The following is a 24,655-nucleotide window of genomic DNA, read 5'->3' on the forward strand; positions in this document are numbered from 1 at the left end:
ACCTAATCAACAAAACAAACAAATGAGCAAAACAGAACCAGAGATTTGGAAATAATGAACAACTGACAGGGACCTGAAGGCAGGAGGAAGGGGCATAATGGGGGAAGGAGGGGGAAGGGGCAAGTCACAAAACATGAACAGAGGACTGACTCTGGGGCATGGACAATGCAGGGGGATTGACTGTGGGAGTAGGGAGGTGACAGGGCGGGGGAAAGCAATGGGAAACAATTTTTAACATCATTTACATCCCCAAAAGATAAAATATTTACGGATAAAAATTTAACCAATTTGTTAGCTTTTTATCCCTGGACACTGAAAACTGTAAAATACCATGAACAAATTATAGGAAATCTTTTTTAAAACAAAGTACTGGTAGATTCAGTATGAAGATGTCAATTGTTCCTACACTGACTTATAGGTTAAACACAGTCCCAATTAAAATCCAACCAAATGTTTTTAGAAGTTGACAACTGGATTCTACAATTTCTATGGAAATGTAAAGAACTTACACTAATTTATTTCAACTTATTATAAAGCAATAGTATCCACAAAAGTGTGGTACTGACATAAAGATAGGCTAATGGAACAGAATAAAGATCCACAAACAACCCTACACAGTGGATTTTCTTATTTTTTAATTAAACTCTTTATTTTGATGTGATTATAGGTTTATGTGCAGTTGTTAAAAGATGATGCAGTGAGTTCTCGTCTGAACTTCACCCAGGTTCCCCAATGGTGATATCACAATCAGGGTATGACGTGAATACAGTGAAGATATAAAACACGTCCATCACACGAATTCCCCTCATTGCCCCTTTTTTCCAACACCTTTACAGAAGTATACTTAACACATAACATTATGTAAATTTAGGGTATACATGATTTGATACAGTTACAGAATAAAAAATGATTACCAAATAGCATTAGCTAATACCTCCATCATGTAACATAATTACCATCTATATTTTTGTGATAAGAACAATTAAGATCTATTGTCTTAGCAAATTTAAAGTATATATTACAGTGTTATTAACTACAATCACCTTTCTGTACATTACATCCCCAGAACTTATTCACCTTATAAGTGAATGCTCGTACCCTTTGGCTAAAACCTCCATATTTCTCCCCCACCTAGCTTCTGGTAACCACCATTTCAGTGTCTGATTGATTTCTATGATTTTAGCTTTTTTTAGATTTTACATATAAGTGACATCAAATAGTATTTGTACTCTATCTGACTTATTTCACCTGGTCAACTAAATATCAAAAAAAAAAAAAAAGAAGAAAGAAAGAAAGAAAAGAAAAGGGATTTGGGCAGAACTAATTAAATGGGGACTTGAAATTGGTATTTAATAAGAAGTGAAAACAATCTGGACAATTGGCCCAACCTAGAAACAATCCCTATGTCCACTGACAGATAAATTAATACACTGTGCTATCTCCATAAAATGCAATATTACTCAGCAATAAAAACAACTGATACACGCAACAACCTGGATGAATCTCAGAAGCATTAGGCTAAGTGAAAGAAGCCACATTCAAAAAGAGTAAATACTGTCTGATTCTATTTATGCCACATCTGGAAAGAGTAAAACTAAAGAGACAGTAATCAGATCAGTGGTTGCTAGGGCTGAGATAAGCGTTGACGACCTAATGGAAAAAGGCAACTTTCGGAGGTGATGCAAATGATGTACAACATGACTATTGCGGTAAATGTGTCTTTACGCAACTGTCAAAACACACTACTTTTTAAAGGCTAAGTTTTATTGTATGTAAATTATATCTCAATAATCCTATTTAAAAGTATACTTTGTAAGTAACATTTCAGTAAAATTGTTTTTTCTACAAGGTAAAAACAAGCTAAATTATAGGTAAATATTTATATACATCCCATTTAACAACACTAGAAACAAAAAGAACTTGTCATAATAAACTTGAAAGAACCCAAATATGTATAAACAAAGGAATGGGTAATTAATTGTGGTATATGTATAAAACAATACTGCACAGCAACAAAATAGAATTTTTATATTCAACAACATGGTTGAGATTTAGAGGCATTATGTTAAGCAAAAGAATCCAGACTCAGAACCATACATACTCAATGATGATTTAAGGTCAATAGTAGAAATGGGTGGGCTGTGGGGTGTTGTTATACTGACACAGAAGAGGCACAAGCTACATCTGCTGTATCCTGGGAACTTTTTATGTCTTGACCTGAGTCGTGGTTACAAGGATATATGCATTACTAAATAGAATGGAGTCATTGTTATACTTAAGACTAATAAGATAGACTCTCGACAAAAAACAAAATATATGATAACCACAAGGATATCTACACTTTATTCTTCTCTCTACTTTAAAATAGGACTGAGGGGAAATGAAGGCCTTGTCTGCCAGGACAGAATACTTAAGTATTCAAAGGTACACTGTAGATCACACGTGGCAAACACAAGGCCCGTGGGCCGAATCCCGCTCTCCACTTTGTTTTATCCCGCCCAGCACCTTGTTTCTACCTGGTGGCAGCACCAAGCTCTTGCTTAACTGTTAAGGAGTAGTTACATGTATACGACCCTAAAATTACATTTGGCACTTTTAAGGCAACCGCAAGTCTGCTGTGGCCCCCAATGAAAATGAGTTTGACACCCCTGCTGTAGATGATATGACGACTGTCCTGGCTATAACTTTGCATCTCTTTATCACTTTGGTGCTATCCTGTGTCTGCAAATAACTGAAACTGGATAAGTAAATACTGTACACCAAGAATGCTAGAACAGAGTTGATAATGAAGGGTAGCAGAATATGGCATGCCAAAATACGATTATGGAAGTCCAGGATATGCCACTCCAAAATACGCTGCTCTGACATAGCATTTTGTGCTGTAAGCACTGAAAAACAAAATAGAAAATGCAGGTAGAGACTTTTCTGAACTTCATTCATCTGCCTGAAGATCCTCCAAAAGGAACTCAATTGTCATAAATGATGCACTCCCTGGGAGTTTCATCAATAAGGGAGGACTGACTCTTAATCACAGTGGAGGAGACTAGAAGCAGACACCACACCCAGTCAAACTCTCTCACAGGCTATCATATCTCCTATCCTAAGGGGCCTTTCCTCTTTCCTACATGTCATTTATTCTCCCCTTAGAGGCCCACATCCTCCCTGCCCCTCTTCCCATACTGAGTTCTAAAGCCATGTCTGAGTCCCTGCTTTTTCCCTGGGTACCTTCCACATGTACACGAGATATACATGTTAATAAATTTGTCTGTTCTTTATTTTTTCTCCCCTATAACAACCTTCAGCTGGTTTTTAAGACTTGTCAATATTCGAGGAAAACAAAGAAGGCTTCTACTAAAAGAGAGAACAATCTTGTTTGATAATATGAAAAAGAGAAAAGTAGTTTATATTCAGATACTCTCTACCCTATGACCCATTAGTAAAACATTTTTATCCCAAGTAGTGAGAAAACAATTAGAAATTTCTGTTCAATAAAATCATAACTGGTCAGTAGAAGCATACCATTTTGTGGCAGTTATATAGTGGTGGTAAAATAGACATTTTGACAACACTCCAGAAAACACAGATATTGTTTTGTTAGAAGTTGAATAAGACACTCAGGAGATATTTGAATATTTCTAGAAAAAACAATTTCAAAATTCACATATCAATAAAACAGAAAATTACTGTTGTTGTCTCTTTTACTTAGAATTTCAAGTAGTTGATCATTTTTCTACTTGACTATAGCCTATATAAGTAATAAAAGAGAACATGCCAGCTTAAACTTATAAATAAACAATTTATATTTATAGCTTTTCAATAACAACATAGCTTTATGAAATCTAAAAGATAATTACAAAGGCATGTAACTGTGTGAGCTAATTTAAAGTATGGTAGTAAAAGGGTATATCACCCAAGTAACGAACATTTCAAAATCTGTACAGGTGGGACTAGGACACTTTTTGTAAGTATACAATGTTCATACTTATTTGGTAGTTACCAAACTCAGGGATGGAAGAAAATTCCTCATTTAGATGTTTTAACTAAAAGTACCTAACACACAATTTGACAATGGGGGTTTAGAGAAGAAAACAGTAGTTTACCAGTGGAAGAAGAATCCTAACTCCCTGCATGGAGACCAGAACCATCCAGATTTATGGACCCATAACATACAATCACCTTTTATTGTAAAGAGTGGGCACCTACAGCAATCCCAAATACATGCTACCAAGATGAGACCCAGATGATATGGAAAGTTGCCAAAATATGTCACTTAATGGTCAAACATGCTTCTAAAATAAGCTTACTATTTGCAGCTGAAAATAGCTCAAAATTCCTTGGCTTTGTCCTGGACATACTGTTAAATTTAGATAATCTAGTGCTACCACACTTAACTGGAATACAACCTCTGCAATTCTTCAAGTTTGTTATCTCCCTTTCATTTGCCTTTGTTCCTTAGCTCATCACTCACAGTGTGTCAAATAACATAGCAAATCTTCCTCTGTTTCCTGGAATAGTCTATCTGAAGAGATACTCAGAAGAGCTTTTTGGTAAACGAATCATAATGCCTCACCCAAAGATAAATTCATAAAGCTAAATAATTAAGATAAAAATAAACTACAAATTATATAGAATTTAAAGAGCTTTTATTCACCAAGAGAAGGAAAAGACATGGATTATATGATTACTAAAAGAACTGTGCATAAATAAAATCTATCTTACATACTACATTATTACTTACACATTATTATTTCTAACTATACATTTAATAAAATCTATATATTAACTAAGTCCATGTAATTACTTATGAAGTATATTACTGCATATTTTCTCTAACAAAATAAAGACAAAAATCTTATTTTAAAAAATTCTATCAGCAACCTGGTCCTCAGAGTGACCTATTTAAAGCCCAAGTGTATATCTTGACTCTTGAAATGTATTTTATATTTTTAATGGCATCATTATATCCTTCTGTCTTTATTACTAACTATAAAGCTATCCTCACCATCTTAATATGCTCCACTGAAATAACAATGCAAATATATCAAGTTACCTTGATGGTAAAAGACCCTAGAAACAAATGATAAAAAGAAAATGATGAAAGGAATATATACTAATTTTTATGTCTTTAAAACACATGTGCATGAAAGTAAAAAGAACCCTAAAGGTACTACTGCTTTCCACCATGCTAAGCAACTAATTACTATTAATTTAACTTTTTTTGGAGGAACATTTTCCCTCTCAAAAATCAATGTGGTTCATGTCTAATCTGTGTTAGCACCGCTGTGTGTTTTTTAATGCCAATAAAGGAATGACCCCTGCATGGAATACAGTCTTACCACTGTCACAGTGCACAAGGCGAAAATGGCATTATCCACGATTGAAAATCAAATCAATTAGAAATTAAGGAAAAAAAGAAGCTTAAGTCTTCAAATTTAATTATCAATTTTACTTATAAAAAGACTGTAAACTTTACCTCTTAAAAACTAAAAGTAAAATATATTAACCATAGAATTTAATGAACTTAATTTGTTAATTTTAATTAGTAAACCTGATGGCTTTTATTGGCAAATAGACTGGAAAGAATTAAGGGTATAATTGACAATTCATAAAAGGGATATTGTATGAAATGGAAATAAAGGGAAGTTTGTAATGTGGGTCTATTTGGGATCTTGCCCAAGGTTATGGATAACAAATGTACCAGACTAGAGAACCAGATTTTACTAAAACAAAGCTGTACTATAACTGCTAACATATTTTTTTTATTTTTAAAAGCAGATTGCCAAAATGTTTTGTCAAGCCTTTCATCAAATTTAACTATCAAGACATAAGAGAAAAATATAAAATAAGTATGTTTTAGGACTAAAAAACTGCCCACATTGTTTAAAAATGTATGGGAGGGTTTCTCTAAAAGGATACAAGAGGAATTATTCATGATGACATCTTGTAGGGAGAGGGGAGTAGGCTTTTACAGCACCTCATGTCAGTTGGGATGATCTGACTTTGCTCACCAAGAAAGTATACCACTTTTTTTCCCTCTCCCGACAGTGCAGTTATGAGCCATTAAATGTTTTCTTCTTCTACATATTTAAAATAGGGCTTAAAAAATGTTTCAAGAGTCAACTATGGGAAAGCTTCTTATGGTAAAATTGTTGAGGAGTTTAGACAGCCCTCTATGGAGTGAGAACGTAAAATAGGAGCAAGCAGATTATTGTTCAATTTAACATCCCTTCACAAATTTTTCTAAAATGTTTACGGACCAGAAATGTTGGGTATTTTTTTAACTCCTGGGAGCCAAGTTTATCACCTGGCCCATAGCACACAATTAACAAAAAGAAGACGACTAACTACAGTCCCTCAAGTATATTTTTCAGCCTTCAAAAAATTCAAAAATATTTCCAAGAGCACAAGCGGTATCAGAATTAGAGTATTGTGACAGTAACCATGACAGTGGTCCTTTTCCCAGTCCAGTCTGTATCACGGTAAGCCAGGCCATACTCTTGTAGTCCCTGGTACTCAACACGGAACCTGACAATCTTTGCTAAATACTCAGCAGTCTAAAAGTTAACTACGTACAAAAGGCTACCATGTTCTGAATTATCATTACTTAAAATCTCCATTATTATTTTTCAGAGCATGATATATATAGTAAAACTATGTATATACTTTAAAGATTATAGAACAGTCTACAAAGAACAGCCTACAAACTTACATATGAATAAAATTTGTTTTCCAGCCTTTAAGGTGGAGGAGGCAAACACAAGGCCCGCGGGCCAAATCCAGCCCTCCACCTTGTTTTATCCAGCCCAGCACCTGGTTTCTACCTGGTGGCAGCACCAAACTCTCGCTTAACTGTTAAGTAGTTACATTTACACAGTTCTAAAATTACATTCAGCCCTTTGAAGGCAACTGAGAGGCTGCTGTGGCCCCCGGTGAAAATGAGTTTGACATCCCTGCTTTAAGGTCTAGCTCATTTCTTCCAGACCCAGCAAATCTGAGTAATCTACATAACTAATCTAATTTTAGCTTGCATTTTAGAGATGAATTTGAAAGACAGTCATTGGTGGCCATACTAGGCCCCATTTTGGAGGTGTGAAGCCTCCAGCACTTTCTGGTTACACAGATTCATAATTATCCAAATACTGAATTATTAGATTTTTTTTTCAAGTTAGGTATTTCAAAATCGACATATTAATGTTGGAATCAAAAATGAACTCTTCAGATACCCATGGACCCAACTAAGCAATAAACCTACAAGAATGAGTGTATTAACAGAGAAGCCTAATAAACAACTATGCCAGAACATTCTTCATCCTAATGCTAGGGCTCGTCTTGGAACCCACTTACCACCAACCTCTGACCAACTGAAAGGCAAATGAAAACTGCAGATATGTTCAAATCCTTTTGCTATGCTTTATAAAGATTTAATTTGGAGATGGGTTAAAGATACAGTGCAGATTCACTGTGATATCTCAAAAACAGTATACAACTCTCAGTACATTAAACTGCTGATAAAAAGTTACAATGTCTATACATTCGGAAATTAAGCTTATTAATCTTTTCCACTAAGACAATTTACATCTCTTGCTCGATATGGTAAACATGAATTCCACATATCAAAATCCATTTTATGTAACCTTCTCAAGCACGCATCTATACTGAAAATATAAAGGATTAGTTGCATTCATTTTATATAAACTTAAAGAGGGCTAAGTGTGTAACTGAAGGGCAAAAGCTATTATGTTTTAGAGGGTCTCACCTCAGGCAATCAAGGATTTAAATGTTATAATCAAAGTCTTTATATAAAAGCTCAGACCTAAATTAAGCTAAAGATATCTCTCCCATCCTTTGTGCAGGAGCACAGTTCAAAGGCCACGTGATCTAAACCAAAAAGGGTGACTCCTTTAGTTGCTAGGGTGACACAGTCACAACCCTCTGCATGTTTGCCAATTTCAGTCTAATCCTCACCAAGAAAAATCGTATTCCTAGATAATTTTCTCAAAGAATTTTATCGATATAAAAGGAAATACTATCACTTAACTACCAAAACTTTCGAAATTATTAAACTGGAATTCAAATGCAAATCAAATTCATTTAAGAGCTTGATCATCTTTGAATAAACTAACATTTATTTGTAACAACTTAACCAACAGACTAAAAAAAGACAAAAGGAGATAAAAATTTATTTATACAGATGTTCAGTGTTATTTGATATGACTTATAATGGCAAAAATTATAAATCACCTATCTAATAAGAGACTAATTTGATAAATTATGACACATTCATGCTAAAAACAATCTCATTAAAATTTATATTATAATTTTAATACATAGTCATATTAAAATGCCCAAAATATTAATTAGTTTAGGGATGTGGGCTTATGGTTTGGCTTGCCTTCACACATTTTTTTGTCATTCTTTCCCTCTCACCCTCCAAATATATTTAAACATTTTTAAATGACAAGAAAAAAGTTATTTTCTCAGTTATTCTACTCTTACCCCAATCCCCCATCCTCTTCCTATACTACAGTTAGCTTAAAATTGGGAAGGATTTTATAACTGTCCCTAACACTTATTTCTGCAGGATCATTCACTACCAACCCTGTAACCTTTTCTGGTTCTCCCATGCAATCATTCATTCAGTCAGTATTTAAGAAGTACTATGAGCCAACCTTCCCCTCTCTCTAAAAACAAATAAATAAATAAATAAAATCTTTTAAAAAAATAATTACTAAGAGCTAGGTTCTACACTAGGTAATAGTACTATAAGGAATAAATTGCAGCATAAATATGAGTTATTGGATGAGCTCTCAGGGAGCCTGCAGTCTATTTTAGGTACATACACTTAAAATGCAATAAAAGGAGACAGATAGTGGAGGTGCATGCAAAATTATCTGACAGAAGGCAGGGAGAGCTGCACAGCAGAAACAAACCAACACAGCACTTTGTTGAGCAGAAAGGTTGGTAAGGACATTCCTACAAAAAAGTAGGGAGGCTTAAAATAGAACAATAGCCTATTCAGAGCGTCACTGGCAGCTGTACGGGGCTAGAGCCCAGAATGCAAAGGAATGTGATAAGAGATGAAGCTAGAAAGACAGGGCCTAAAAAAGCAAAGTAAGAGGTCCAGATTTTAGCCTGTTTGAGAACTCAGTCCTTCTCTTTCCAAAAAGGCCTGCCCCTTACAACTACAGAAACATCCTCTAACACAGGAATTCTTAACTTTTCCTGCCATGGGCTTTTGTGGCAGACTGCTAAGGCCTACTGATCTGTTCTCAGGATGTTTATGAATACATAAAATACATAGAATTCCAAATAATTTTTAGAGACATTCCACTCTAATGGTAGTGATGTGTAAGTGTAGGCTGTGCATAGTGACTGTCTTCTGGAGAGCGCTGGAAGGAAGGGGTTGTGGGGGAGGAGCTTTACAACGGAGAAACCCGACAGACATTACAAGGCAGCCAGGTGATGAAGGTTTAACAGTGACAGTGATAAGTCATGCTGACACCATGTACACTGGTATGTAATGAATATGGCACTTATTGCTCTGGCCTTTATCTCAAAAAAACACTTTAACCAGTCTAAACAGGAGGAAAGCATCAGACAAATACAAGTTTGGGAACATTCTATAAAGTATCTCAGCAGCACTCTTCAAACTGTTCGGGGTCATCAAAAGAAAAGTCTTGAGAAATTGTCACAACCAATGGGACCAATGGAGACATGACTACTGAATGCAATCTGGTATCCTAGAAAAAATCCTGGAAAAGAAAAAAGGATACTCCAGAAAACTGAGGAGATCTGAATGAAGTTTGGGTATTTGCTAAAATAATCTATTTTGGTGCAACTCTTGCGACAAACGGACCACACAAACAGAGGATGTTAACAATGGGGGAATGGTGTGTGGGGTACTCAGAGACCCTCTGCACTACATTTGCAATAATTCTATAAATTTAGAACTGTTCTAAAAAATAAGATGCACAGGACTAGAAAGGAAATTACACTGAAATAGTTGCTTTTAAAAAACAAATTTTTAATACTTGTGCTTCTTTAATACATTAAATTACAGTATCTACAAGCAGATCAAATTATGGCAATTTCAAAACAGTGATGAATATAAACAGTATTTCAAGCTCTCTGCAAAAACTATAACATATGAAATTATCTGAGATTGCTACAGTGACATCAAATGTACTGCTGACACTTCTGCAGTTTGTGATTTATGGTCAGACTGAATAAGTACTAAATCTCATTCAGAGTTTAGTAAAAATAAAGATGTAATCTTTCCTATCCAAGTTTAAAGACCACTGAACTCTACCCATGGACTACAGGTTAAGAATCCTCTTCTAAAAGAAAAAAGTACTGACAGTAAATAGACACTGTGTTGCACAGTCTCTTAACAGTCACTACACACAATTCACCTCATTTAAACCCTCACAACAAACCAATTCTACAGACAAGGCAGCTTAGGGAAGCTGCCTATGGTCAGGTGACCAAAAATGGATTCTAGTTATACAGTTTGACTCCAAATGAATATTCTGACAAAGCACCTCTAAAAACAATTTCCAGCCCCTAGCTGTGGAGTTTTTGAGGAATACTAGACTGATTATACTCTAGCTTACCAAATGCTCCTATTTACTAAAATACTTTCTGTTTAGGCTGATTCTGGCTAAAACTAAAATGTAGTCCTTCCCAGAATTCCATTTAGACTACTACTGCTACTAATAAGGAGCCACAGCTAACCAAAAAGCGTAAACACAGAAATTTCCCAGCCTTGTACAAATCTGGAAAGTACATTTTATCTCCATTTACCAATTCTGACACACGCACAATTAGCATCCTTCTAAGATGTGTGTGAGCTTGTGTGCGCACACCTGTGTATGCCTTTAAAGAGAGCACAGCAACATGTGAAATATCTATGGCATATTTTATTCAGGGCGTAGTAGTTTTTAGGTTTAGCCAACTAAATATTACTAGTATTACTAATTCTCTTTCTTAGAACTGAAGGTGCTTATACTACAGTGATCCATTCCCTAAACTTCATTTTCAAATAAATATGTAGGCAAATTTAAAAAGTAGACTTTCTAAAAATAAAACTTTTCAGTAATTTATCTATTACTATCAAAATTTCTTAGTTGATGCATGCTACTCTATGAAGTCTACATTCAAATTGTGATTTTTCCTTCCAAACATGCCAATCTGTCATTGAATTATAACTAAACATCCAGATCTGAATATTCAGTCTCTCAACAGATACATCATCTTTGACACATAAATGTAAATCACTTTATGCTTGTATTTCAAACCTAGGTTTTGTATTTCAGTCATCACTGGCAATGGAGATGAAAACAGATTCTTACTATGAAAGAACTGAAAGAAAAAAATGCTTGCAGAGCACTGAGCAAATGTCAGACATTATTCAGACAATACTTTTAAATACTGGGTTTTACTTGCAAGTTATAAATTTTCCCTTAGCAATGTTCATAGAAGATCTCTGCGGAAATACTATTTTCCTGTTAGTTTTAGTTGATTCTTTACATAATGAGACATTTGCTCTAGAGAATGAGTTTATCTTTCTTTGGAAGAAGCCAAAATCATCTCCATTTAAGGACACATAGCAGCTGCTCCAACACATTTTAGTCCCATAAGAAAGCAGTCTGAGTTCACTCTGCTGTAAGAATGAAAATATTAAATATTAACACATAGCTCTCCCAGAAAATAAATATACTGTTAAAGCCCTAATTGAAGAAAACACAAAAGTATTAAACACAGTTATTAGTTATTACTTTAAACATAAGAAAAGCTAATTTTTTAAACCAAAGTCAGTTTTTAGCCTGGATATCTCACACATAGGAAACAAAGCAAAATAAAACAGAAAAAGCTGTAAAATTTGTTTCTGTGAAAATGTTTAATTATTATCTTGTTAGAAGTTAGCGTTATGAAGTTGCAGGATTACAGCAACAGCAGCAACAGCAATTCAATAACTGCTGTTTGGCTAAAGCCAGTATTATTATTCTTACTATTAAAACTCCTATTACTACAACTAGTTTAGTTCTTCAACATTATCATTATCAGTATATAGTCATTTCTAAGCCCAAAGACACATGCGTCTTTAAAAAGAGCTTTCTACTATCCCAAACTTTTTTTTATTTATCTATCACATACTTTTTAAAATTAAAAACATAAAATGAGGCACAAAGTGTTAATGACCTTTCTACACCTAAAGTAAGATAAATGACATTCTAAAATGTTTGGGTGTGATAAGACTATGCTAACCAATCATAACTTCAGAATTCCTGTGTGACATCATAAGTCCTCCCTAGAACACTTTTTCTCCTCCACCTACTTCAATTGTTCCCATAAATCTGGTAACAGAGAAAACTTTCCAGCTGAACGCCGATAAGACTTCACACTATTCAAAATTCTCTATATATTGTGATCAGCACAACAGTGAAGGTAAGAAATAGATTTCACTGATTTGGTAATTCTTACTTTCTGTAATTCATATTTACTGCACTTTTCAAAACAGAATCGTATATTGCAAACTTCAGTTCAAAGCTGATATGACAAAAAGCTTAATTTCTAAGTAAATGCTCAGCCATTCAGTGACAGTAAGAATAACTTTCAAATGATAAGGGTTACATTCACCATTGATCCTGGTTATTGGTTTGTCATTTTAATTTGACTTACACTTTTATTTTGCTTTTCAAAAGTGAATTTCTGCCAATTAAAATACCTTTCAATTATGTTGCTATATTTGGTGGGAGTGTTGATCTGAGTTTTCCATGCAAGACAATGGCTTCGTTTTGTTATTTGTTACTCTGCTGAGGAACAGGTAGGAGCGGGCTATCTACTTACATCTCAAATAACACGAACAGTTGTGTGACTGTACAACATGCACATTATTGATGTGACTATTTCAGTATTATCATTATAATTCCTCACAGGAAATATTAATAAACTGGGTTTTAAAAATATATGATATAAACTATTTTAAAGCGCTTTTGAACGTTTTTTCCTCTCTACACAGTCAACTTAATACTGCTAAAAAATCCAAGCTTTTAATAAAATGAGTTACTTATATTAAATTCAGTACTATATCATTAATAACAAGTTTGTAAATTTTAAAATACTTCTCAAAAATGCATGCAAAATCCCTTCTGAAGTTACAGAGTAGTAATGCAGCACTTTAAAAACAGAAATTATTTTGATAGCAAAACATTCCTAAATATCTCATTTGAGTGAATATGATAAAATGGGTGCTTGTTCTGCCTATTAATAAACATACTTTTATCAAATTACTATGCCCCAGTGTTCCTCAGCTTCCTCCCATGCATTTACAAGGGGGGAAAAGAAAAATGGAAAAAATGAAAGAAATTCTAGGAACAATAATGCCACAATAAATCTTAAAACTTGTTTGAATTCTATTCACTCTACCCTTGATGTTATAATTCTCAATTTAATATATGAAATGTGTCTTTATTCTTAAAGTAAATGAGATAAAGAATAACATAAAGAATAATACATCAATTTTATTGTTACTTTCATATGCATGTCAAAATAAAATTTACCTCTAGAATTCTAAGTTTCTATAACAAATTTTAACTCTTGCTTTACTCTGCATATCCCTAAACAGCTTTCCTTAAAAGCATGCAAAAAACCTCTAATGTTTGTCTATCACTGAGGCACCCTAACTGCCCTCAATATCTTTATATTCATATAATGTTTTTCATTTGATATGACACAGAAGTCATCAGTGAAGTTTTTATATGTATATATATTCATTTTTGCTCAAATACCAAATTAGTGTCTCACATTTCAAATGAGATGTTCTGAGCTTTCATAGTATCAGAATGTCTCCACATCACATATTGTTCCAAAAAATTGACAATTTCTAAGAGTATAAATCCTGCTATTGAGTTATCCTCAGATAGTATGTCCAGATTAACAGTGACTTGTTCAAGTTTCAAATATTATGCTGAAGTGTCCAAGATGAACATTACAACTAGTTCATCTTTATCACAAGGTAAAATTTAAGTATTGTGTTTCTAAAGCTGTGTGGTCTAAAATTAAGTGCTAAATAAAGTGTGAGATGCAATAAAAGGAAGAACTGGGAAAGATGTTTAAAAACCCTTGAAAGAGCTAGAGTACTTTGCTTTATTAAAAGAAGTCACATCATCTCCTAAAACTCAAGTTCTAAATATTAGTTTAGTAGTATTTTAATGAACATAAAAGAAAAAAAATTCCAGAAAAAATTACATTTGGTTACATATTTTTACATATTGTTTCTTAATCTCACTAATTAGAGAGAATATATTTATAGATAAGAGAATTTTTTAAATAAATTTTTTATTTTATTAAATGTATTATGTATTATATAAGTTGTGTAATAATATATTAAAATTTTAAGTAAACATTAACTGTAAAGATTATATTACCTAAGTAAGATTGTGTATTTATTACCAATCCTAGAAATAAATATTTAATTAAAACTTCCTTCTTTATTCTTGAACAGTTTTCTAAAAGCACTGGTATATACAAATATTTCATTTGATCTCTTAGTTCCCTATTTGTTTAATCCTACATCTGTAGAATTTTACAATTCAGGAAACAGATATGAAAAGCTGAACTGCCCAAGGTCACAGAGCTAGGAAATGGTGGAGCCTCAGCAGGAGCCAAGGTCTTCTGACTTTAAACCACATGCACATCCTACCCACAAGTCAACGTGGCTTAAAAATAAATCAAGACATTGGAAGAGCAAAATAAATTAAAGGTCCTCAAATAATGTTAATGGTATTCTAAAAAGCAAAGTTAGAGGATACAAACTTATATCTTAATATAAAACCACTCTATTTATTTAAAGTTAATTTATTCATAAGACATTGTATCCTTAATAACCTATATAATATTATCCTGATCATCTTCAAAGCCATGAGAAAGTGATAGATGACTTTAGTTATTAAGTAATACACCTTGGAAGGCAAAACTCAATTACACAGACTTTAAAAACTAACAATAAGTCAAATTAAATTTTTCTTTTATTTAATTTCATTGCTAAAGTACTCATACCTTTAATCTATTTAGACTTGATAACCTAAATTCCAGGTTAACCTCTCAAAACTTTTCATAAAACCATACTTTTATACTTTATTCTAATTCTACATTAAATCTTTATTTCTGACCTCACATTCTATCATTTAAAATATCTAACCCCATATATTTTGAGGTGCTTAAACAGAGAAATCTTGTTTTGTCATTTACGCTATGGAAGTCACTAACCTGTATCTAAACTATGCATTAACACATTGCTGATCATACTACCAAAGGAGTAAACCGAAAGGTTTGAAAAGCAGAAAAATAATCCTATGTTACAGTGACCGAAATCAGAAAACATGTAGTCTCTTTGAACATTTCTAGACATACTACATCAGTGTTCTTACCCTACATAATTCTGACACATTTATTACCAAACACATGAAAATGAGACCTGAGTACACAGTTCCACCTCTACCAGTGTACAAGTACACTTGTAGTCAACTGAGGACCTCTAGTGCTTTTTAAAATGCACTCCACCTTCAGGTCTCAAAAAAAAAAAAAGAAAGAAATTCACACTCATTATTGAGAGTATATGTAATTGGTATTCATTTTTCCTTGAAGTTCACCTACACTCCCTTCCCCACATGATCTTTCCCAAAATAAGGATCTAAAGTCTCAACTACTAAAGAGAATATTTTAATTGCAAATAAATTAATTTTAACATAATGAAGACATGCCTACAGACAAAATAGCAATGTGCCAATTTCAAAAAGAAAAATCTATCTACACTGTTGTTTATTTAATAAAGTTTCCTCAAGGCAGAGCTTGAAAGCAATGGAAACATTTCATTATGGAGTCAATTTAAGTGCTAGGAATATGTTGATTTTTATAACTACAAAATTCTTTTCATAGCCAGGTAGAAGCAGCTTGAAGAGTCTTTCAAAAAGCCAGCGTGGACCAAAAAATGCTCTGCAATGTGACTGTCACATAAAACTTGAATGAGAAATTCCAGGTTATGCATTAGATAATCTCAAAAGAGAAATAATTCTAACAAAGTAACTTTTGGATGTTAACAAAATGATGATAAATCTAATGATGAACTACTATGATTTAATAACAAATAAAAAATAAATGCATACACAATCATTTCTGGAGTACCTGCAAAAATGACAATAAATAGTAGGAAAAAATAAATTCCCAAAATAATCCTCATACAGACAACTCCTGTAAATTCAAACCTATAAAAAAAATTCTAATTTTGTGAACCAATTAAATGGAAAAAAATTCTAAAAAGTATGTCAGACTGTAATCTTGAACGTTTATTACTTGAATTTACTAGCAAAATACCCCACATTAACTAAAATAAATAAGCATGGGTTTGATCACCAGTCAGGACACACAGAAGAATCAACCAATAAATGCATAAATAAGTGGAACAACAAAAATAGATGTTTCTCTCTCCCCTTCCTTTTTTCTAAAATCAATAAATAAAACATTATTTTTTAAAAAAGCATACAAAAATAAAAGGAAAGCAAAATTCTTAATCGCACAAATAAAGATTTAAAAATCTCAGGAATTTATCATTCCAGCAGAGGAAGTGCCCCAAAAAACTGAAGTCCAGAAAGTTCTGCAAAGGATGGAAGTTCTAGATAAGTTGTAAGTGGGGATGACTGCTCAGCATATACAACATGGTTACTGAATCGACTGTCCAGCAAGTCATAAAGCAGACCACCAAATGTTTTCCAAAGTGCACCAAGGTTCCTTTTGCACAAGACTGCCACACCTACTGTCACACTGGAAAATGACTAATTGCAGACAAAGTGAGGACTCCTGCAGAAGCTGAGATAGTACCTCTGACTCAAACTGTTACCTGACATGGTACACACTTGAAGGATCAGAGCTGCCTGTGGTCTCTCTTCTTCCACTTCAGAAACAGAATGCTACCTTAAACCTTACTGCATTTACTTCCCAATTTCACCTCTTTCAGAAAAAAAGCAAAAGTAAACCAAAGGCTTTATAAATCCTACAAAGAGCAGCAAAGAGTTAGTTATCCCTCCCATTCCTCCAAAAATTACAATAATTATAGATCTCACAGACACACAAGATGTTCTATGGACACTTTTCTGTCTCTTACGTGTGACTCAAGAGACAGGGATCTGGCATTTCTACAACCAAACTCCTGTCAAAGCATCTTCCATGTTTTTAATATTCTAATTCTAGGGCTTAGGAAATGAATAATTTTTTAAATATTTTATTTATTTTTTTAGAGAGGGAAGGGAGGGAGACAGAGAGAGAGAGAGAGAAACATCAATGTGAGGTTGCTGGGGGTCATGGCCTGCAACCCAGGCATGTACCCTGACTGGGAATTGAACCTGCGACAGCCCTCGCTCAATCCACTGAGCTACGCCAGCCAGGGTGGAAATGAATAATTTAAAAAATGTCCTCACTCTTCTTGTCCCAAACACCTAATTTGCATATACTGTCATTCTGTAAAAGGGAGCAGAGTAAGGGTTAATTTCAATCTCCATGGTTCTTTAAGTCAGATGCAAATTCAGAACATCCCAACACAATCTATTTCTGATTATCCTTAAAAAATGCTGTAAAAAGTCAGATAAAATGAAAATAAAACTATTTTTCTAGGCCCTCTGCCAAATAATGCTCTATTAACAGCTTGGCTCTAAGAAAATGGGGTTGGGAGCAGACTCAGCATGGTTATGATCACAGAGAAAAGAATGATAAATACCTAACAACCATGTCATTATGATGTAGTAAAGGTCACAGAAAACTCCAAACACAGGACTGTGTTGTTTCCATGCACAGCTTTTCAATTCTCAACATATAATAGGAAGCCTCATGTTGTATGAATAAACTTTGCCTTATTATCATACAGTATTTGGAAGTTCAGCAGAATCAGGACTCAACACACTTCAGACTGTACCACGTAAAATAAATTGGACGCAACAAGTCGAATGCATACAGCTAACACTTCAGCATGTAAAATGTAAAGCAGATTTGTTTTTGGTTTTAGAATAAGATTATAAAGTAACTACAAATCACTTTAGAATTATAACATTTCTAAGTTTGACAAGAAACAAACCACGATCTCTGGCTGTCTCCTTTATACTCAATTTGCTTCTAAGAACAAACTATCCTTTTTCAACAATGGCTAGCCGTTGAAATAATATGAGATCATCTTTAAAGGGTATGCCTTGTACTTTGATCAGTAGAGAGCTCAGCTCTTTAGGGCACTACTTTTTGCCCTAAATATACCACTGTGCATTTCACAAACCTCAAACACCCATTTGTACAAAGCCTACTTCAGGCTTAGTGTTTACATTAACAATTTACCTCAACTGTAATCCTCTAATGGAAATGCTCTAAACCTCCATTTTCCTCATCTGTAATAGGAGGAGACTTGAAAAGAATATTGGAGAATGTGGTCAACTATCAAATTCTGTTACTCTAACTGGTAATCTATTAATCATATCACTATCATTGATCATTATCAATTTTCTAAAAATAATAAAGTATATCATAAAAACTTTTCATTCACCTCATTGATTTACTCAAATAGTATCAATTATGCACCAAGTACCAGAATAGAAAATAAACACGTGGTTCCTTTTACTCACGAACTAGAAGTCTAGTTGAGGACACAAACATTTAAATCAAAATGACAGCACAGCCAGATAACTATCCTGGTGTGGGTAACACTAATGCCTTACTGAAAACCAGCAGAGCTGAATCAATTCTACCTTAAAGGGTAATGAAAGGCTTTATTAGGAAGTGATTATTTAAACTGGGCCTTAAAGATAAAATAAAATTTGCCAGGCAAAAATCAAAGGTTGGGGTGGGAGGAAAGGTTCCAGACAGAGCCAGAACAACATGTGCAAGAGACAGAATCATAAAAGGAATGAAGTATTTATGGAAGCTGACATGTTTCATGTGACTGACACACCACTCATCAGTGTCAGAGTAGAGAATGACTCTTGTATACACAATGCTTCATGATGAATAACTGGTCAGCTTCCTCCTTTTCCATGTTCTGCCTCAAAATAATTTTTCAATTCAGACCTTTTAAACCATTTAAATCCCAAAACTGCACAAAAATTTGAGTTCATATGAAAAATGGTCAATGCTTAAAATGGTCTTTTCTTAACTGTCATGTTATATATCCTTATATAAAGCAACCAGTCTAATATATAAAAGAAAAAAGGAAATCTTCCCCAGAATTACCCAATGGTATAAATTTACTCTATCAACTATAAGCAAATATAACCAGAAACAACTTAAGTGATACACTTTCTTTTGTTAAGCTTGTTCAATTCCCATTCCTTATTAAACTGTCCATAGAAAGTATAAATGTATGTGTGTTGGTATGCAGTATAGGAAGGCCATGTTCCTCCTTGGTGGTAGTGGTCTGTTTCAAATCCTGTCTGGCGACTGTTCTTCTCTGCCCTGCTCTCAGGGAGATCGACACGTGACCACTGGTAGAACTGCCCACTCACTCTGCTCGTACATTATGCATGGTCCTAACCTCAGTTTTAGAAATCCCCAGGACTCTGTCTTAAATGATCCATGTTCTTAAAGAACAAAAGAAAACCTCTCTATTTTATCTGAGGAAACCAAACAAAAATAATTAAACACATACCAAGTTTAAAATGCTATAGTCACTGATATGTATATGTATACATATATATGTATGTATGTATGTATATCAAACAGATTTTGGGTGATTATATATATATTTATGTGTGTATATATATACATGCTAGAACAGTGATTTTCAACCAGTGGGCCACAAAAAATTTTTAAAACATGCAATATCTGACTATTTAGTCTGGGACACTGACTCTTTTCCCTTAGATTATGAAATTAAAAAAAAAAAAGAAAGAAAACAGCCAACACAACAATAGCCACCAGGTATGAATAAACAAAAATTATACCTATTGTTTTTTAGTCAGTTGTCAGATCAGCAAAAGACATAACATATTTCTGGTGTGCCACAGAATTTTAGTAATTAGTTTATGTGTGCCATAAGAGGAAAAGGTTGAAAATCACTGTGCTAGAGAATATACACAGGTTGTCACCAGCTCTTTCTGGGAGCAAAGTGTGTGACATATATTGGCTGCTGGGATCTCCTTACTACAGACCAACACTATGAAGCAGACCAGACTGCCCAGACAGATGAAACTACAGTCTGGTACACAATCCAAGTCATACATAACAGAGCCAAGTTGAAGTACTAGAGCTACGGAATCCAACTACCATGTACCACATGGTTTCCTTGTAAAAATGGAAGTTCTCACTGATCAGGCCTGATCCACCTCTTCCCCTTTCCCATTCTTTCAGTTCTTTCTTCTCACTCCATCACTAGTCTCTGTCAGAAATGGAGCTGACAGGCTGAGTTGGGTTTTCATGGGATGCACAGACATGAAAGGAAATTAAATCTGGCAGCTGGGGTAAGGCAGTAATATCTTCACTAACAATGACATATCAACAAATGTTAACAGCCACGATCTCTAGGCAGCTAATTATGGTTATTTTGTATTCCATATCTAACTTTCCTTATTTCAAAATTTATATAGAAGTATCCCAATTGCCAACAAAACATCCCCAAATCTTACTAGTATTAACTCTATATATTTAATATACAGTTAATTTTAATATATCTATTTTTTCTATAATGAAGTATTGCTTTTTAAGTTTTATTTTGGTTTATTAATTAGCACAAATAATTAGGCAACAATTAATTAATTAATTAATTGGGTAGAACAGCTTGTGGGAACTCTGAAAGAAAGCCAATGGAAACCACTGCCTATAAGAACATGTCATTTGTAAATAGGAACTGTCTGTGGTAGATAGTGAGATAAAGATGACTTTATCACTGACTTCCGATCCTGGCAGTCTTCGGGGCTTAATTCCAAGTCTTGTTAAATGTTGCTTGACAGCATATTCTACAAAGCTATAAAATCATAAAAAGGAATGACAAACATCTGAATCTATAGTACTGGTGAAACATTTCTCATTTAACTATTTTATTTTGGACTAAAATCAACAGCCGAACAATAATTTACATCATGCATTTCTTTTTATGAGACTTGCTCTAGGGCTGTTAATACATTAATGTTCACAACAATTATGCTCACAGAGAAGTAATCTTAATAAAACTATATATTAAGAACTTTGTCCAAGGCAATAGCCCAGCACAAGGTACACCATAAACCAAACTATATTCTAGTCATTTTGAGAGGAGGCAAAGACTGAAGTTACTACACTGCAAACACAAGACAAATAAGACGTCGTAGTGACCCTCAACAACAACAAAAATAATAAAAACAAAAAAGAGAGGCAGACAGACAAGCAAACACCTGTGTGTGCACACAAATATAGACTACAGAGATATTAAAAGTCATAAATCCAAATAATGTTGAGGAAGATGAGTATAAAATTGTATTTTACCCGTTCAGAGACTAGGTGGCACTATGATCCTAATCCATTTACTGTTTTTACATTGCAGACCACCTCGAAGAAAGTGACCTCACGTTTGGCTGTCCACTTTTTCCCTTCTTCTTGATCCTGTAAAACTTCAGACTTCCTTGCCTTCCAGAGTCATGGAGAAGGTCCAATACCTCACTCGCTCTGCTATAAGAAGAGCTTCAACAATTGAAGTGCCTCAACAAGCACGCCAAAATCTCCAGAACCTGTTTATCAACTTCTGTCTCATCTTAATATGTCTCTTGTTGATCTGCATCATCGTGATGCTTCTCTGAAGCTCTGCTGCAACCTCCAGTGTTGCAACTGATCACCATCAGCTTAACAGGTGTCATCCCATGGAGAGGGAAAAACAGACCACTCCCTACGTAAAAGAAGTTTTGTGAAAAGGTCAAGATTCAGAAGAAGTTATTAGCGAATGTATTCACCTGCTGGATCTTGTAACCGTGAAAAGGGCTCTATTTTCAAAATTAACTTTAAAACAACTATAAATAGTGTGTCCAATGTAACTGTTGGGTTTCTGCAACAGAGCTTGTAAGTTTCAATCCCAAATCTTTTCTGAGGATGAACTAGGAGTTTAGTTTTGAAACTGTACTGCTAATAAGTTCACGTCATATATAAAGCATTAGCTTCACTATTGGCAGTAAATATAATTTATATTGTACTGTAAAAGCCTCTTTGATGTTTATTAAGTATTTTTCAGGTCTTCACAAGTACCAAAATAATCATTCAAGTGTCATTATTTGAAATAAGCCCACTGATTCCTCATGTTATCTTTATTATTATTTTACAGACATCTTTGTAGTAGTAACTATCGTAACCTCCATTCTAAAATAGAAATTGCATTCTCTTTCTATACTTACCCTAACATTTTTTGAAGTTTATGAGAATCAAGTAGGAAAAAGTAAGGCTATATTCTTACATAAATAACTTCTCATAATTACTTTTTTCAAAGAATTACAGGATTCTAGTACATGTAGATAACCATCTCCCTCCCATAGGACAGTATGATTGCTCAATAGAGAAGAAATGTTGGTTACTTTACCTGCTGACAATGTAATTAGCCATAACTATGAATATGCTAATAGAATAGAATCTAACTTTAATTTACGGCACTGTAGTTGATTATCTGAGCTAGAATACATAATTGGCCATACTGTATCTTTGCAATCATGAAATCTTACGACTTTAGATTTGATAGGTTGTCTTCTATTCTAGTGTCATACTCAATGCCTCAAGAAGAGGAGGAAAGAACAGTATTTCCAGCATTAAAAGTAAAATTTCAAATTCTCTCTCCAAATTAACTTATTCATTGATTATATTTTGAAATGAATTTTTTGTCTTACTACTGTATATGACAGGATAGAGCTCTTTTCCTTAATCTCATCAACCAGATAGTAAACACAAGGGGGAACCCCCAAAACTCTGGAATTTATTTATAAAAAATTGTGTAGTTATTCTTACATGTTTAAACTTCATTCACCTTCAAAGTACTCTCCATTTGATGCACTACGCCTATGCAGACATTTTTCCACTTCTCAGAAATGGAGCCAATAGGCTGAGTTGGATTTTCAAGGGATATATATAGAAAAGGGAGAAAATTAAATTTGAACTCGTCAATTTTTAATTTTGCCTTTTAGTGTTCTGCTGTTTTGTTTGTTTGTTTGACCTCTTTCACATCAGCAAAACATTTCCCTTTGAGGACTTTCTTCATCCAGGCATCCGGAAAACACAAAAAAGTTGCTCAGGGGTGAGATTGGGTGAATAGGGAGTGTAGGGCACAGGGGTCATGCTGTTCTTGGTCAAAAACTGCTGAACATTCAGCGTGGTATGGGCAGGTACACTCATAAATCACCCATCATGAAATGGACAAATGCATTGAAAGTCTTCAAAAAAAAATTCATTGAAGGTGAATGCTGCCTCTCAAAACACCACCAGCTGGTACACTGATACAGATGGGTTCCTGGACTGCTCACCTAGCAGGGGAAGCCTGTGTTACAAGGGGCCCACCCTCCAGAAGACAATTACACCTTTTCTTTTTGGGCCCCCCCTCACATTTGATAGACCACTCTACTACACTAAATTATACACCCAGGAAAGCTAATCTACAATTATTTTCTCGTGGAACACATTTTCAATGTCTCCTCTAGTCATTTAAAAATATCGCCCCAAACCTCATAAACATCAGAAGTAAAAATTGGTGATAGAAAATATATTCAACCAAAATTTGGTAATTTAAATGGACTCAGTTGAAAATGAAGTCTAAAATGGTTTACACCTATATTGTATCATCCAATAATTTTAACTTCAATACATATTACTAATATAGCAATTATTAAAGGGGTAGGAACATTTAATTTACTATATGATCTGTTAAAAGATGGTTACTAAAAGAATTTGAAAAGTCAATATTGACCTCGGTTTGTAACACAAGTGCTGTTAGCAGAACATGATAAGAGAACGTTATTTTTTAAATTTTTCTGAATGCCTGAGAAGTACTGGAGAGGGGAGGAGGTTCACTGATATGTGAAGAAGTGAGGGAAAAGGATCTTACACTGATGGGGATTTCTTGAGCAAAGACTTATCTATGGATTAGAGAGTCCTAATGTCAACTAGAAAGTTTATAAATAACAAGATATACATTCACTTCACTGGTGTCAGTAATTACCCATGCAAAAAAAAACCTCAAGTTCTATAATTAGCTGCATGACCTTAAAAACAAGTGGAAAATTTGAAATAGTAAGTTCCATTCCTTTCAATACACTGTTCATTACAACATCAACTTCAAACTATAAAGTATGCAGATATAGAGTTTTCCTTAATAAATTAGAAATAAAGATTTTTTGTGTTTCATTCTGCCTTCAATAGAAATTAAAACCTTATACTCAATGACTACAAAATACTGTTAAGTCAGGTATAATGAAGAACAAAAATCCATTCTTTAAATGTAACTTATTTATTTTGTTAATCATGATGTACAAAGGGTAAAATACAATAAAACAATGTATTTAAAATGTTTTAATACCAAGTGCTGAAATACTTTCTACTGCAGAATAAATTCCAAACGTAATTCACAGTCCTAAAAATGAATTTTTGAGTGTTTAATGTTGCTTTTTATATTGTGGTTTACAAT

General features: G+C 33.9%; 2 protein-coding genes across 4 annotated transcripts in view; one reads left to right on the plus strand and one right to left on the minus strand.

The window, feature by feature from the left end:
• Nucleotides 1–24,655, minus strand: part of CEP85L (centrosomal protein 85 like) — a 132,322-nt gene that overhangs the window by 55,403 nt on the left and 52,264 nt on the right. The gene's annotated exons all lie outside the window — the stretch shown is intronic.
• PLN (phospholamban) lies at nt 12,314–23,149 on the plus strand. 2 transcript variants are annotated; one of them, XM_045842818.1, is made up of 3 exons: nt 12,341–12,447; nt 18,435–18,496; nt 21,548–23,149. In XM_045842818.1, the coding sequence occupies exon 3, from the start codon at nt 21,642–21,644 to the stop codon at nt 21,798–21,800; it is 159 nt and encodes a 52-aa protein (XP_045698774.1). In that variant the 5' UTR covers nt 12,341–12,447; nt 18,435–18,496; nt 21,548–21,641; the 3' UTR covers nt 21,801–23,149. The 2 variants fall into 2 exon arrangements, with proteins under 2 accessions (XP_045698773.1, XP_045698774.1); XM_045842817.1 differs by lacking the exon at nt 18,435–18,496 and having other exon boundaries at nt 12,314–12,447.

Source organism: Phyllostomus hastatus, unplaced genomic scaffold (assembly GCF_019186645.2).
Source record: "Phyllostomus hastatus isolate PE091 unplaced genomic scaffold, TTU_PhHast_1.1 phas_contig_40, whole genome shotgun sequence".
Classification (NCBI taxonomy): domain Eukaryota; kingdom Metazoa; phylum Chordata; class Mammalia; order Chiroptera; family Phyllostomidae; genus Phyllostomus; species Phyllostomus hastatus.